At 46.1% G+C, this 13,456-nt stretch overlaps 1 protein-coding gene across 1 annotated transcript in view; it reads left to right on the top strand.

Annotated features, from left to right (window-relative positions):
* The window catches only part of GRHL2 (grainyhead like transcription factor 2), a 165,101-nt gene extending 154,709 nt beyond the window's left edge, over positions 1-10,392 (top strand). Inside the window, exons 15-16 of the mRNA XM_082601679.1 lie at positions 7,523-7,587; positions 9,686-10,392. Of these exons, the coding sequence (XP_082457805.1) occupies positions 7,523-7,587; positions 9,686-9,800 (180 nt within the window). The 3' untranslated portion in view covers positions 9,801-10,392. The remainder of the gene's footprint in view (positions 1-7,522; positions 7,588-9,685) is intronic.
* Positions 10,393-13,456: the final 3,064 nt, after the last annotated feature.

Genomic DNA, 13,456 nt, shown 5'->3' with positions numbered 1-13,456 from the left:
GGGTGATGAATTGTTCTGGAACTACATAGTCCTGACGTTTGCAGAACATTGTGAATGTACTAAATGCTACTGAATTGTACACTTTAAATGGTTTAAGTGGGGGAATTTATATGATATGTAAAAAAATTATTTATTTGTTCACCTGAAATTTTTTTTAAAAAGCACAAGAATGTTACCAGTGTGGTTGGCATCGTTAGGCAATTCAGAGCAGGGCATGGAGGACCACCCTCTAAGAAACACTTGGCTGGAGGGTTTGGTAATCTCTTCTGTTCTCAGGATTTGTCACTGGCATGGAGTTTGTTGTCACTGAATCTGACCCCCCCATAAGGGGAAAACAAAACCAGAAATGAACACAACAAAAAGTACCAGTCTATCTCTCTTCAAATGAACTAGGATTTTTTTTAAATGACCCTAAAATGACTGGAAGATTGATTTATGAGCTACAGAAGCCCTTTGAACAAATTTCATACCTTTAATCTGGCCTTTAAGATCATATTACTGAAACTGACTTACCTAGGATGGTGGTGAAGCTAAAAATTACTTTAGCAGCTGTTTTGAATGCATATTCCCAGTCATCAACCCCAGATTCCCGTTCTGCTGAAGTGGAGGTTGGGGAGGGCGGTGGAGCAGCAGGAATCTGGTTTTGGGGGTTTTTTTTTGCGGTACGCGGGCCTCTCACTGTTGTGGCCTCTCCCAGTGCGGAGCACAGGCTCCGGACGCGCAGGCTCAGCGGCCATGGCTCACGGGCCCAGGCTCTCCGCGGCATGTGGGATCTTCCCGGACTGGGGCACGAACCCGTGTCCCCTACATTGGCAGGCAGACTCTCAACCACTGCGCCACCAGGGAAGCCCAGGAATCTGTAGTTTTAACAGTTCTTCAGGGTATTCTGAGATCAGCCAGGTGTGAGAACCACTAACCTAAACCAATTCTGAACTGATTCATTACGCCTTTTTCCTTAGTGTCTTCCTTTCCTGTTTGTGACGTCTGGCTAGTTCTACAGGTGTTCTGCAGCTGTGGTCTCGCTGGATCACAGTGGGGTTAAATATCACCTTCACTTCCACCCAAACAATCCCTGAGTTAACTCTGCTTTTTTGTTTCTCTCTTCTCCAATAGAATGTAAAGTTCATAAGAACAGGGGCTTTGTCTCTTGCTGTTTTCTGTGTATCCCCAGGTGTTTGAGCATATATATTTGTTGACTGAATTGAGCATCCACTGTGTATGTACCACCATGCCAAGTGCTATGGGTGGCATGTATTTCACATGCATTGCTTCACTTGAGCTTCACTATATCTCTGTGAACTTGGCAGGTCAGATGTCATCACCGTCATTTACAGATGTGGGGTTTCCTGAGCTCCACAGAGTGGCAGAGCCAGCTTAAGCCCTTGAGCAACTTAAGTCCACTTAGGGAGACGTCCACACATGAAAAGTTATTACAAGAAGAATAACCATTCCAAGTCACAGCTCACAACAACTAAAGGAAAGAAGCTTAGGCAATAGTAAGCCATCAGGCAAGAAGTAGTGTGTATGATGGTTGATCCCACACAGTCAGGGTTCAAATCCTAGCTCTGACACTTCAGAGTAGTGTGACCCTGGGCAAGTTACTCAACCTCTCTGTACCCCAGGTTCATCGTTTCTGAAATGAGAGTAATAATAATGTGGGATATTATTATGAAGATAGATACTGATAAAATGAGATGTAGGGTTGTTTCGAGGATTAAATGAGTTTCTATACAAGGTGTTTAAAGTAGCACATAGAAACACTGTATAGGGAGTTCCCTGATGGCGCAGTGGTTGAGAATTTGCCTGCCAATGCAGGGGACACAGGTTTGATCCCTGGTCCGGGAAGATCCCACATGCCACGGAGCAACTAAGCCTGTGCGCCACAACTGCTGAGCCCACGTGCTCTAGGGCCCATGTGCCACAACTACTGAGCCCGTGTGTTGCAACTACTGAAGCCCACACGCCTAGAGCCCGTGCTCCACAACAAGAGAGGCCACCGCAATGAGAAGCCTGCGCACTGCAACAAAGAGTAGCCCCTGCTCGCCGCAACTAGAGAAAGCCCGCACACAGCAACGAAGACCCAGTGCAGCCAGAAAAATAAATAAAATTTTAAATACAGAAACACTGTATAAATGAATATATATATGTAGTAGATGGCTGTAAGTGCTATGGGGTGGAGAGGCAGACTGAGATTCCCTCAAGCCAAAGGGGCTAGAGAAGGGTGTTCTCCCCTGGTGAAGCTGGCTGGGTGCACAGGGAAAAGGTGGCTCATGGCCCCGGTAGCATCCCCTTCTATGCAGCTGAGTCATTCATGCATGGAGGTGCAGGCCTGTCCTCCCCCAATTCTATTGACAGGTCAAATGTAGCCACCTAGGAAGTATTTATAAGCAAGAGCCACCCCTTTTTCAAAAGTGCATCTTAGAGCCCACACTGAACAGTTTATAATTCCACATAAAAGTCATCGGCCTCCAGAGCTGGCAGTTGTGTTGGATGCCTCTAGACCAGGCAGACAGAGTCCTACATTGGTGAAAACCAATGGAAATCTCTAGTTCTGCCTGTCACATATCTGAGGTTTCTGGGCAAAGAGAACTCTCCACAAAGTAAAAGTCTAAAAGTTCCAGATCATCAGATAGCCAGTAACACACTGATGAGATATGTCCAAGACCTAGGATCCTCTTGGGTGTCAAGGAAGTCTTAGGGGTCCTTAAAAATATTGATCATGAGCTTTTAAAAATGATGGACATATACGAGCAGTTCAGACTACTTGAAAAACACAAAGAAAAAACCAAGCAGTCCTAATGCCCCCGCTCTGAGAACTATCACGAAGCATGTGCTTGCCACGCACACGGAAGGGGAGTGTTGTGGTGACACCATCCAGCTCCTGGGCAGAAGGATTCCTTCCGTAATCTCCCGACAGATGGCCAGCTTCCTCCACATGCTATCCTGCACGGTCTCACTTCTTTCCAGGCTTCCGGATTTGGCAAAGCCCACTTCCTTGCCTGGCATGGAGGCAGAGGACGCCGTGTTAGGGTGGCATTTTATCCAGCTGCCTCTGCCTTTGCCTTTGACAACTGCACAGAGGGCAGGACTTTGTCCTCCTGGAGACCGTTGCCCTCCGCAGCCTGATGCCCGTGTCAACTTTGCCAGTTGCTTCTTGGTACTGGATGGGGTCCATGAGCCCTGCTTCAAACAGGCCCAGCATATGCCCCTTTTCTCTATGAGCTTAGAATCTGAAACCAGACCGCCAGACTGTTACCTTTTAAATCCTGTCTCTGCCACTTCCTAGTTGAGGGACCCTGATTACTTAATGAGTGTTAAGCCTGAGTTTCCTTGCCCAAGAAACAGGTCTCATAAAAACACCTATTCTGTTGCAATGATGTGAGAATTGAGCGAGTTAACAGATGCAGAACTCCCTGTGCTGATATGCTAAACACTTAGTAAGCACTCAGTGAATGCTGGCTGCTGCCGCTACTTCCAGCAGATATGCAGGTTTATGCAAATTTCCTGACTCTTAATCAACTGATCTGTGAGCTGAGGTATATGCGTTCATGCTTTGGCAAAAACTGGGAGTCAAACCCCTGAAAAGAGAAGATCCAAGAATCAGGTTCACCTCTCTTTCAGAAAAGGGGGACTAAGAGATATGAACTTGCTGATGTTGAGTTGAAAAAGGAACACACTTTATTTTTCCATTTCGTTTTAAAAAGAAGCTCCAAATGACACCAACCAAAGTTCAAAACCCAACGCTTGCAGGCCAAGCAACTCACAACGATAAATGTTTTGGTTTTTATTTATTTTACTTTGTAGTTTCCTCTTTCTCTTTAGTTTTGCAGTTGGATTAAGTCACTGTTTTTCATCTTTTCTTGAAAGTTATTCTTTACTTTCCCTCAATTGTTTCAGTCTCTTCTCCTTATTGCTCTGTGATTTGAAGATAAATTTCCAGCTGTCTTCCACACTACTACTCTCTAGCTCCCACCACCCCCGGGTGAGAAAAGACCTTTAGAGCCTTCATTTTTCCCCTCTTCCCCTCCTCTGCTCACTAGGATGAGTCCGCTGAAATGTTTACCCCACGCTGTTCCAACACACTCCAGGCTTCTTGTTGTTGCTGTGGTTTAGTACTTTCTCTCTAGGACACAATTAGATTTTTCCTTCCATTATGTTCTTTTTACTTCAAGAATCCTTATTTAACACTTATTTCACATTCCCAGTCCATTTAACTATATATAGGTAGTTATACATACCTATAACTCTATATCTATATATGGACCATATATATCTATGTATATACATTATGTATGGATATATAACTATAGATCTATAGTTATATAGAGAGTATATATAGTCTTCATGTGTGTGTTTGTGTGTGTGTGTATACGTATATATATATTTATGGTACAACACTGGATTGCTTGTTTTCTTCCCCCTTTGCTTTGCTGAAGTCTTTGTTCTGATGCATATTCAGTTTAGCTAGAGTTCTTTTGTATTTTCCTCAAATGGGATATTTGGGTGAAATGCATTTCTTACATGCCATTCTTTAACCTGTGAGGGAGAGCTTGTTGTACAGAATTCTTGGGGTAAAGTCCCTTCTTTCAGTAGTCTGTAGGGGTTATTCCAGTTTGGTTTCTAGTGCTGCAGATGAGAAGACTGAAGCCAGGTTCATTCTTTTCTTTTTTTGGTAACTTGTACTTTCTGTCTGGGAGGTTCCAGGATGTTTTATTTTCATTACCCTTGGAGATCTGGCACTTTTCAGAATGGCCAGATGCATGGGTCTTTTCTCATTGATCCTTCCAGGGATTCAGGATACCCCTCCTATCTAAAAACATGGGTCTTTCCTCTATTATTTGTTTAATTGTTTCCTCTTCTCCATTTGCTCCTTTTTCTGTCTGGGACTTTGGATAGTCACATCAGGTATGGCTGTCTCTATTCTTCAAACCTCTTTTTTCCCTTCATGATTTCCATCTATGCTATGTGTCTTTGCTCTGCACTTGAAATGGTTTTTCTAATCGATCTTTCCTAACGCGATTGGTTTGCTGGATCGACCACCTGGCCTTCAATTCATTTATTGACCTTTACAGATTTTTTAGTTCAATAATCATATATTTAGATCAGAATTTACACTTGTGTGCTGTACAGCAGTCTTCATAAGTACTCTTTTATGTTCTGTTCACACGGATGCCGTCCACATAAGTTCTGTCCCATTTTCTTTGCTGCCCACAGGCCGTGTTATTTTATGTGTTGGGCTCATTTGGGCTCCAGTATGGCTGTGAGGCAGTTCCATCAGTGACGGAGCAGTGATGTGCGACAGGCAGGCCATTTGTTTCCCAGTCTACCTTTGCTGTCTCAGCCCTCGGCCCACCTGTTCTGCTCCTTTGGGGCTTGGGGGAGGGGGTGGGAATTCTTCCTGGGCAGTGTAAGGGATGGATGGGTGGGAATCCGATTCTCTGGAGAATAAGCTCTTCCCAGGAGTCAAAGCTATCCCACCTTTGTCCCAGGGCTCTTTGGCTTCTTTTCCTAGCCCCTGCTTGACTGCCCAGTAGTCCAAGTCCCAAACCTCACCTGCGCTGTTTGTAAGCCCTGCCAGCCACTGGGCTCACGAGAGGTGGGTGGCTTGGATTTGGGAGAGAAAAAGCATTTTGGGTAGGCGTCTCCAGAATCCATCTCTAAACTATTATTATATCACTTTATATTTATAGTTTTATATTTATAAAACTGAATCATGGTCACTGTAAAAATAAATAGTACAGAATTGTACAATGTGAAAAGAAAAAGAATCTCCTTGTTTCCGTCCATTCTTCCAGGGTAGCCACTGTTAATAGATTGGTGGATCTTTCAGATTATTTTCTATTTACTTACATATATACTTTTTAAAAAATACAAGTGGGATCACGCTATATACAGTGTTTTGCAATTTGTGTTTTTTCACTTAGTATGTTAAGGACATTTTTTTCATATAGGCATCCTGCATTTCTTTTAATGATTGCATGACGGCGTGGTTTTCAACTGTGCAAATATCAAAATGTGCTTAATGAATGTTTGTTATATACAGTTATCTGTGTTATGAACAGTGATGCTTTGAAGAGCTTTGCATACATCTGAGTGTATTTCTGTACACCAAATTACTAGATGTGGACTATATGGGTCAAAAGATATATGCCTTTTAAATTTCAATAGCTTCTATCAAATTTCCCTCCAGAAAGATTGAGCCTGTTGCTCTCCTATCTATGGGTTATGAGAGTTGCTGTTTCTTATTCTTTGGCTGGCACTGTATTATCAATTTTTCAGTTTTTGTTAATCTCATAGATTAAAGGTAGTATCCTGCTGTTGTTTTAATTTGAATTTTTAAACTAATAGTGAGGCGGTGCATTTTCTTATTTGCTTATTGTCCTATTGTATTTCTTCTGTGAATTACTTCTTTATGTTGTTGTCTTCCTTTTCCCATTGAATTGTTAGTCTTTTTCTTTCTTTTAATTGAAGCATGGTTGATTTACAATATTATGTTAGTGTCAGGTGTACAGCAAAGTGATTCAGTTATACATATATATTTTTCAGATTATCTTGCATTATAGGTTATTATAAGGTATTGAATATAGTTCCCTGTGCTATACAGTAGGGCCTATTGATTATCTGTTTTATATACAGTAGTGTGTATCTGTTGATCCCAGACTCCTAATTTATCCCTCCGTCCCCCCTTTCCCCTTTGGTAACCATAAGTTTGTTTTTCTATGTCTGCTTGAGTCTGTTTCTGTTTTGTAAATACATTCATTTGTATTAAAGAATATGGACCGATTCACGAACTTGCACGTTATCCATGTGCAGGGTCCATGCTCATCTTCTCTGTAGCGTTCCAATTTTAGTATATGTGCTGCCAAAGGGAGCATGTTAGTCCTTTTTTTTTAATTTGGAGGTGTTCTTTCTAACTTAAGAAAGTTAGTTCCATGTCTGTCATTTGTGTTGCAAAAATGTTTCCCAGCGTATTGTTTGTCCTCAGCTTTTTGGGTGGTTTTGCCTATACTGGTATTTTTCATTTTATGCTGCTTTATCAACATTTTGGCCTTTTTCCTGCAGGTTTCATAGCTTGCTTGGCATCTTCCTTACTTAAAGATGATATGTATACAAAGAATTGATTCATGGTTTCTTCTTGCATGGTTTCACCTTTTCCCTGTAAATCTTTGGTGATATTTATTTTGATGGAAGTCGTGGAGAAGGGATCTGACTTAACTTGTTAATTTTTTCCTATATGGCTACCTATTTAATCCAACATCATGATTAGAGTCCATCTTTTTCTGACTGGCCTGAAATGACACCTTTATCATTGATTAAATTCTCCTGTGGGTGAATTTTTTGTTGACTGATTTATGGTTTGTCCAAAGGGAAAGCCTTGCAAGTGAGCCTTTTTGAGAGCCTGACTCATGAGTGAAGGCCACTGGCACCCAGAAACATTTCCAGGACAGTGAAGTTGGAATTTTCTCTCGTCTCTACTTGGCTCCCCTTCCACACTCACCTGCCTTTTTGTTATTGGTTGCAGATATCTGAGAAATATGGGCTGCCCGTGGAAAAGATAACAAAGCTTTACAAGAAAAGCAAAAAAGGGTAAGAAAGAAACGGAACTTAAGTTGATTTCCCAATCAGATATGTCTATACAGTGCCTTAAAAAAAAACAAGATGGTGCCCGTCTTTCGTTAGTTCTGTTGTCTGCCTTTTATAAAAATTTGTTGTCCTTCCAAAGGCGTGCTGAGCAGCTTACACGGGCCACGCATTTTAAAGACCTTTAATGAGAGAGAGCGGGGGGGGGGTGGTGGTGGTGAGAGTGCATTGTCATGACGTCAGCTGAGATGCCACCCTCCAATGACAGGATTAGTGGGTAGAAGAGAGGGGTCTGGAAGTGGTGAGAGTGGCCCTGGGGACAGTGGCAAGGTCGCCCTTCTGCAGAGAGCAGAGTTTATAGGGAATCAAGTGCTGCTCTTGGGGCTGGTTTCAGGGCAGCACAGTAGGAATACAAAAGATTCAGGGCATAGAGGATCCTTCTGAGGTCATGACTAACATAATGATCGAAATGATTACTGGACCTGCTTGTTCTCACTGTTAAGAACAACAGCTCTCATTTATCTGGTGCTCAGTAGGTTCTGGGTCCCCTGCTAAGTGCTTTATGTGTATTGTTCTATTATTCCTCACCACTCAGTGAGGTAGATTCTTATCCATAATTTATTGCTGATGGAGGCTAAGCAACTTGCCCAAAGTCTCATGTTCAGTAGGTGAGGCGCAGATTTAACCCAGGTCCGTGGCCCCAAAGCCCTAGTGTTTATGTTTAGCTCGCACATCTGCTGTCTCCAGCCCTCCCAGGGCCTCCTGTGTATGAGGCTCCAAGTTTAGTTGCCACGGAGCTGGATTTAGTGCCAGGAGAGGGTCTCCATTAGAGTCAGCTTCTGGAGCTATTTTCTTACAAAAAGCAGAAATAGGTCTTTAAACTCTTCTCTGGGCCTCTTTCATAAAGGAAATTGATTATCTGGGATACTCAGGCTTTTTGAGTGATGTGGTCTCTCGGTTAATTTGGAGCCAAGCAGGAAACCCTTTCCACTTGAGCCCTGGTTGAAAAGCTCACTAAAATGCATGTTACAGTTCTTTCCAAAGTCAGTGCAAGAGGCTGAGTGTATTCCTTCGCTGGTGAGATTTGAGCGGTGTCTCAAGGTCTCACGTTGAGCAGAAACCCTCAGTGTCGATGCACATGCCGATGGTAACATTTCACTTCCACTGAGCCCTGTCTCAGGCCCTGGGCTAAATACTTTAATCCTAACAACAACTGTCTAAAGCAGGGTTGTTATTCTTATTTTTGTGGAAAGGCTAAACAACTTGCCTGATGACACATAGCTGTAAAATGAGAGTCAGTTCTCAAACCAAAATCTGACTTCAGAGAAGGGGATTGGTTCAAGGACTTCCAAATCACAGACAGGCCCTGGAAGTTGTTGGTTTTCTTAAAACCAAACCCAACACAGATGGTTAACCAAGGAGTAGGTCACATGTGGTAAAAGTATGAACTTCAGAGTGAGGCAAAGCCAGTTTCAAAACCTAGCTCGGCCGTGAACCAGCTGAGTGAACTTGGGGACACGATCTCACCTTGCTGAGCTCAGGTTTCTCATTTGCCACGTGGTGATGACCGCACCTGCCTTCAAGGTTGCCCTGAGGACTGAACACAAGGTCTCCAAAACACTGGAACACACTACATGCTTGAGGAAGGGCACCTGCAGCTCTTGTTTATTTTCCTCTTCTCCTAAGTGTGGAGTACTTTTTTAAAATGCATTTTCAAGAGGCAATATGGTTTAATGAAAATAGTTCGGGGACCTGGCCCTGTCAATAGCTAACTTTGTGATTTCAGGCTCTGTTAACTTCTCGGCAGTACTTTACCAATCTAGAAAGCAAAAGGTTTGGGTTGAATGAGCTCTGAAATCCTGTTTCATAAGGAGTTAGTTCTGAGAAATCGAGGGTTTGCTTTCCTCCAAGTGGCTTCTGGGGGCCAGTTTGGGGGCCGCTGCAGAGTGGGAGCCTCTCTCCCTGCCTGTCTCCTCTCCCCTCCAGCCCCCGCCCCCCTTCCTGGCCTCCCTTGCAACAGCATGGCTGAGGGAGCCCCCAGACTGGAGCCTGCCCTTGCACGAGCGCCTTGGTCACGGCCTCTCTGTCCCCCCATCCCCGGCAGCATCCTGGTGAACATGGATGACAACATCATCGAACACTACTCGAATGAGGACACCTTCATCCTCAACATGGAGAGCACGGTGGAAGGCTTTAAGATCACGCTCACAGAGATCTGAGCCCCGCTCCGGGCAGCAGCCCTCAGGGCCTTTCTCCCCGGGGCAGCCGGAAGCCCGGGCCCTGCAGACCCACCTAGTCCATCTCATGACTGCTGTTACACGACCGCGCTGGGGAGCGGGCCGAGGCCCCAAACCCCGTGTTTGGTCCGCCTGCCAGCTCCTGCCATGGAGCCGCAGCCCGAGCCCCTCGGGAAAGGGCCTTGCGCCTGTTGGATCCTTATTTATTGTCCACCTTTCTCCGGAAGCCCAGGGCCCAGGCCCGCCAGGGCTCTGCAGGTCACTGCTGGCTCCAGGTGCCACCGTCCAGAGCCCTCCCCTTCAATCCATTCATCCCAAAGGGCCTGAGGATGCTCGCCCCTGCCGTCTCACCGCCTCACGTCTCCTGAGTGGACAGACAGAACGAGCCGTTGCCTTCATCAGAGGTTGGGGGAGAGGTGGAGGCCCCTTCCTGGTTAGAAATCTTCAGGCTGTCGGGGACGGTCATCTCGCTGATACCCCCAGGGGTTCCCGGCGAGTGGCCAGCAGGCCGTGTACAGGAAGACATTCAGCCACTGTGTAATTAGTAAGTAACCTAGAAGGTGTGCCTGGCTACCCGTGTACATAGTGTTTATAATATGGCAATAATATATTCTACCTGTGCTATGTGGGCATGTTTACTGCCACTGGCCGGGGGAGGCACATACCTGGAGACCCTGCTTTCTCCAAGAGGCTTCTGCCTCTGTGCCATTCAGGAGACGCGCTGGGCGACGGAAGTGGCCTTCGGGGTGTCGGGTGACTGCAGTGGGCGCCGAGACAGTTACTCCCGTGGGCATGCGCGGGGCCTCGGTCCCTGTCCGCAGAGGGCACCCTGTTCCCTCTCCACGGGCACTGCCCGCCCCGGAGGCCACTGAGTTTATCTCACAGCGATGCGCTTTGCCTGACCCTCCCTCTGAGCTGTCTTGTGGCAAAGGTCAGATTGAGGCCCCAGCTCCTCCCGCTTTGGTGTCGGCACTGCCTGAACTTTCTGGAGAGACCGCAGGGGAGTTGCCACCAGGCCCCGTCTCTTGGGCCCGCTGCAGAACTCCTTGGCTATCGTGAGGATCCTGGCCACTGTGAGTGCCTCGCAGTTTACAAGCACGTCCTTCATCACAAGTGGCCCCCTTAAAGCCCAACTGCGGTCCTGAGAGCGAGGCCGACAGTTCAGCTCTGGGTCTCCAGGCCATGGCGGCCTCCCGGGGCTCAGCCAGCACAGGAGAGGCCGGGCTCCGCCACCTCTGCTCCCAGCTGCTGGGTGTGGAGGGAGCGAGCGAGGACGCCCCAAGAGCCCTGGCTCTTCGGAAAGCAGCGTCCAGGGGAAGACGGAGAGAGGTGGTTTGCCCTCCTGCTGGGTGCCCTGGCAGATGAAGAGGAAAAGAAACGCTTCCCCAAACGATCACGATGTCATGGACCGTCCAGGCCACAGTTCTCTTTGAGGGAACAGGAACATGGTCTAGGGGTCTGTGTTCACCTTTGTGGGTTGAAGCACTAGCTTTCTACTAGAGAGCACACCCTCCACCCAAGGTCCCAGGTCTAGGACAGGTTCTCTGTAAGGACCCATTTGTTTGTAAAGCACTTTGATGTCTTACCTGGGGGCTTTCTCTTCAAGGGCTCCCTGCCCTCCCACCCCATTGCCCCTGAGGCCCAGAGCCTGATGGAAGGGCTGCTTCCAGTCCAGCTGTTTGTCCTGGAGGCTGCAGAGGATTTGAGTCGAATGGCGGGCAGGTGCGGAGCCTAGGAAGATCTCTGGGTGTGGTGAGCAGGCACCTTTCCGTGTCTTCTGGACACATCACTTCTCTCCGTGGTGCCAAAGGTTACATGCTGGATTCACCTCTCCTCCAGTCTGTTGCCTCCTCCTCCACTCTGTGACTGCCATGCTCTGGACTGGCATCTTGGGGACCCTCCTGGGTACTAATGGGGCTCATTGTTGGGAGTGCATGATGTACAATGCGCCTCCCATGCTCCTTGCCTGAGGGCTGGTTTCAGACGTGATCGGCAGACGTAATGGCGAATACTATTGGGCTGGGGCACAGCACTCCAGAGTAGGAAAAAGAGAAAATCTTTCTTTGGCAATCTGACACGGGTTACCTGGCCTTCTCTCTCCAGCCTCTGTGGAAAAAAATGTTGGCTGATCCTGCCCTAGGCAGAAGATGAATCAAAGAGGCTTTTGCCTTTGTCCCAGGTCCCTGGGCAATGATCGCGGTGACCACTGCCAGAACAAAGCATATGAGGTCAGTGCCAGCAAAGGGTGGTGCAGAGTGTCCCGTCTCATTTGATCTGTCCCCATCTTACCATGTCCCCTCTGCGTTCTCGGTGTGCCCATGGCTTAGCTTCGATGTGGCCTTCACTATGTATATGAGCAGAGCTTTGATGAGCAAAATTGTCCAAGAAAAACACTCCAGAGAGATAGGAAAACTTGCCTCCTCTTCTTTTTTTGGTCCCTTAATAAATAAGCTTTAAAAAAAAAAATTCATGTAAGACAAGGGACATGTGAAACAAGTGTTTTTCTTATACTTACCCAAATTGCTTACTTTACGGGTGCTTAGAAATTGGGTCCAACAGAAAAATGCAGTCGGGTGTCATCTTGGAATTGGATCCTAAAAGACTAAGGCACGTCCCAGCCCAGAAACTTAAGAACCATGAACTGAATCAAACATTTATTTTCCTTCTTATTTAAAATTACGCGAATGCAACAGAAGCAGAGGGCTTGTGCCAAATTCTATGAACAGCCCTTTCTTAAAGACAAGCAAGGAAGACTGCTAGATGGACAATTTGCTCTCGTGTTAAAAAACAAAAAAACAAAAAAAAAACAAAGGCAAATGTAACTTAATAGTTTTGTAAATGGGAGAGGGGGAATCTATAAACTATAAATACAGTTATTTTATTTTTTGTACATTTTTAAGAAGAAAAAAATAAATATTCCTAACACTCGAAATGTCTGGTGTTTTCGGTGAGGTTGGTATTGGGGCTCTTTGCTTGACTGGAAAGAAGCCTCTGTGTGAGCGGGGAAGGTTCTAGGCTCCCCTTGGGCAACTCAGGTCCTGGGCTCCAACACAGCAGACGTTTCCTCTTCTGGTTGCTTTGTTGTGCCCAACTCCAAGGTTAAATGAGAAGAGAGCTGAAGACATCATGAGGCCTTTGGTGTGAGCATGACAGGCCACCAGCGTGGCTATTCTTCCAGTTCCCAGGGCAGGAAGTAGGCTCTGTCCATCTGCATTTGCCTTCCTCACTCCCAGCTCCCTCACCGCCACTTAAATGTACCACCAGAGCTTTCCCGTCCCTTAGTTCATCCTCACCCACCTCTCCACAGAGACTAAAACCACGTTCCTGAAACGCCAACCTCATCATGACAGTCTCTTGCCCTGGAACCCACAGCCTCGCTAGTATCTGTCAGCTCAAATCCCAGTATTTCTTTTCTTTTCTTTTTTTTTTTTTTTAAGTGTGGTGTGCTAATTCCCGTGGAACAAACTTTGATCACTGGGAAACTGAAGATGGGAGGGAGAAAGTAAGAATCCCTGACCCCTTCTTCCTCTTTTCCATGGACAATTCCAACCACACAGCCACATGGCTCATCTGAAGAAGCCCTGTATGGCCAAGCAGATGCTTCTGCTGAAGGATTTTTTTTTTTTTTAACATCTTCA

The sequence above is a fragment of the Mesoplodon mirus genome (genome assembly GCF_964341445.2).
Source record: "Mesoplodon mirus genome assembly, chromosome: 16".
In the NCBI taxonomy this organism is placed as follows: domain Eukaryota; kingdom Metazoa; phylum Chordata; class Mammalia; order Artiodactyla; family Ziphiidae; genus Mesoplodon; species Mesoplodon mirus.
Note: the sequence above shows the minus strand (reverse complement) of the source record. Positions and strands in the feature narration are given on the sequence as shown.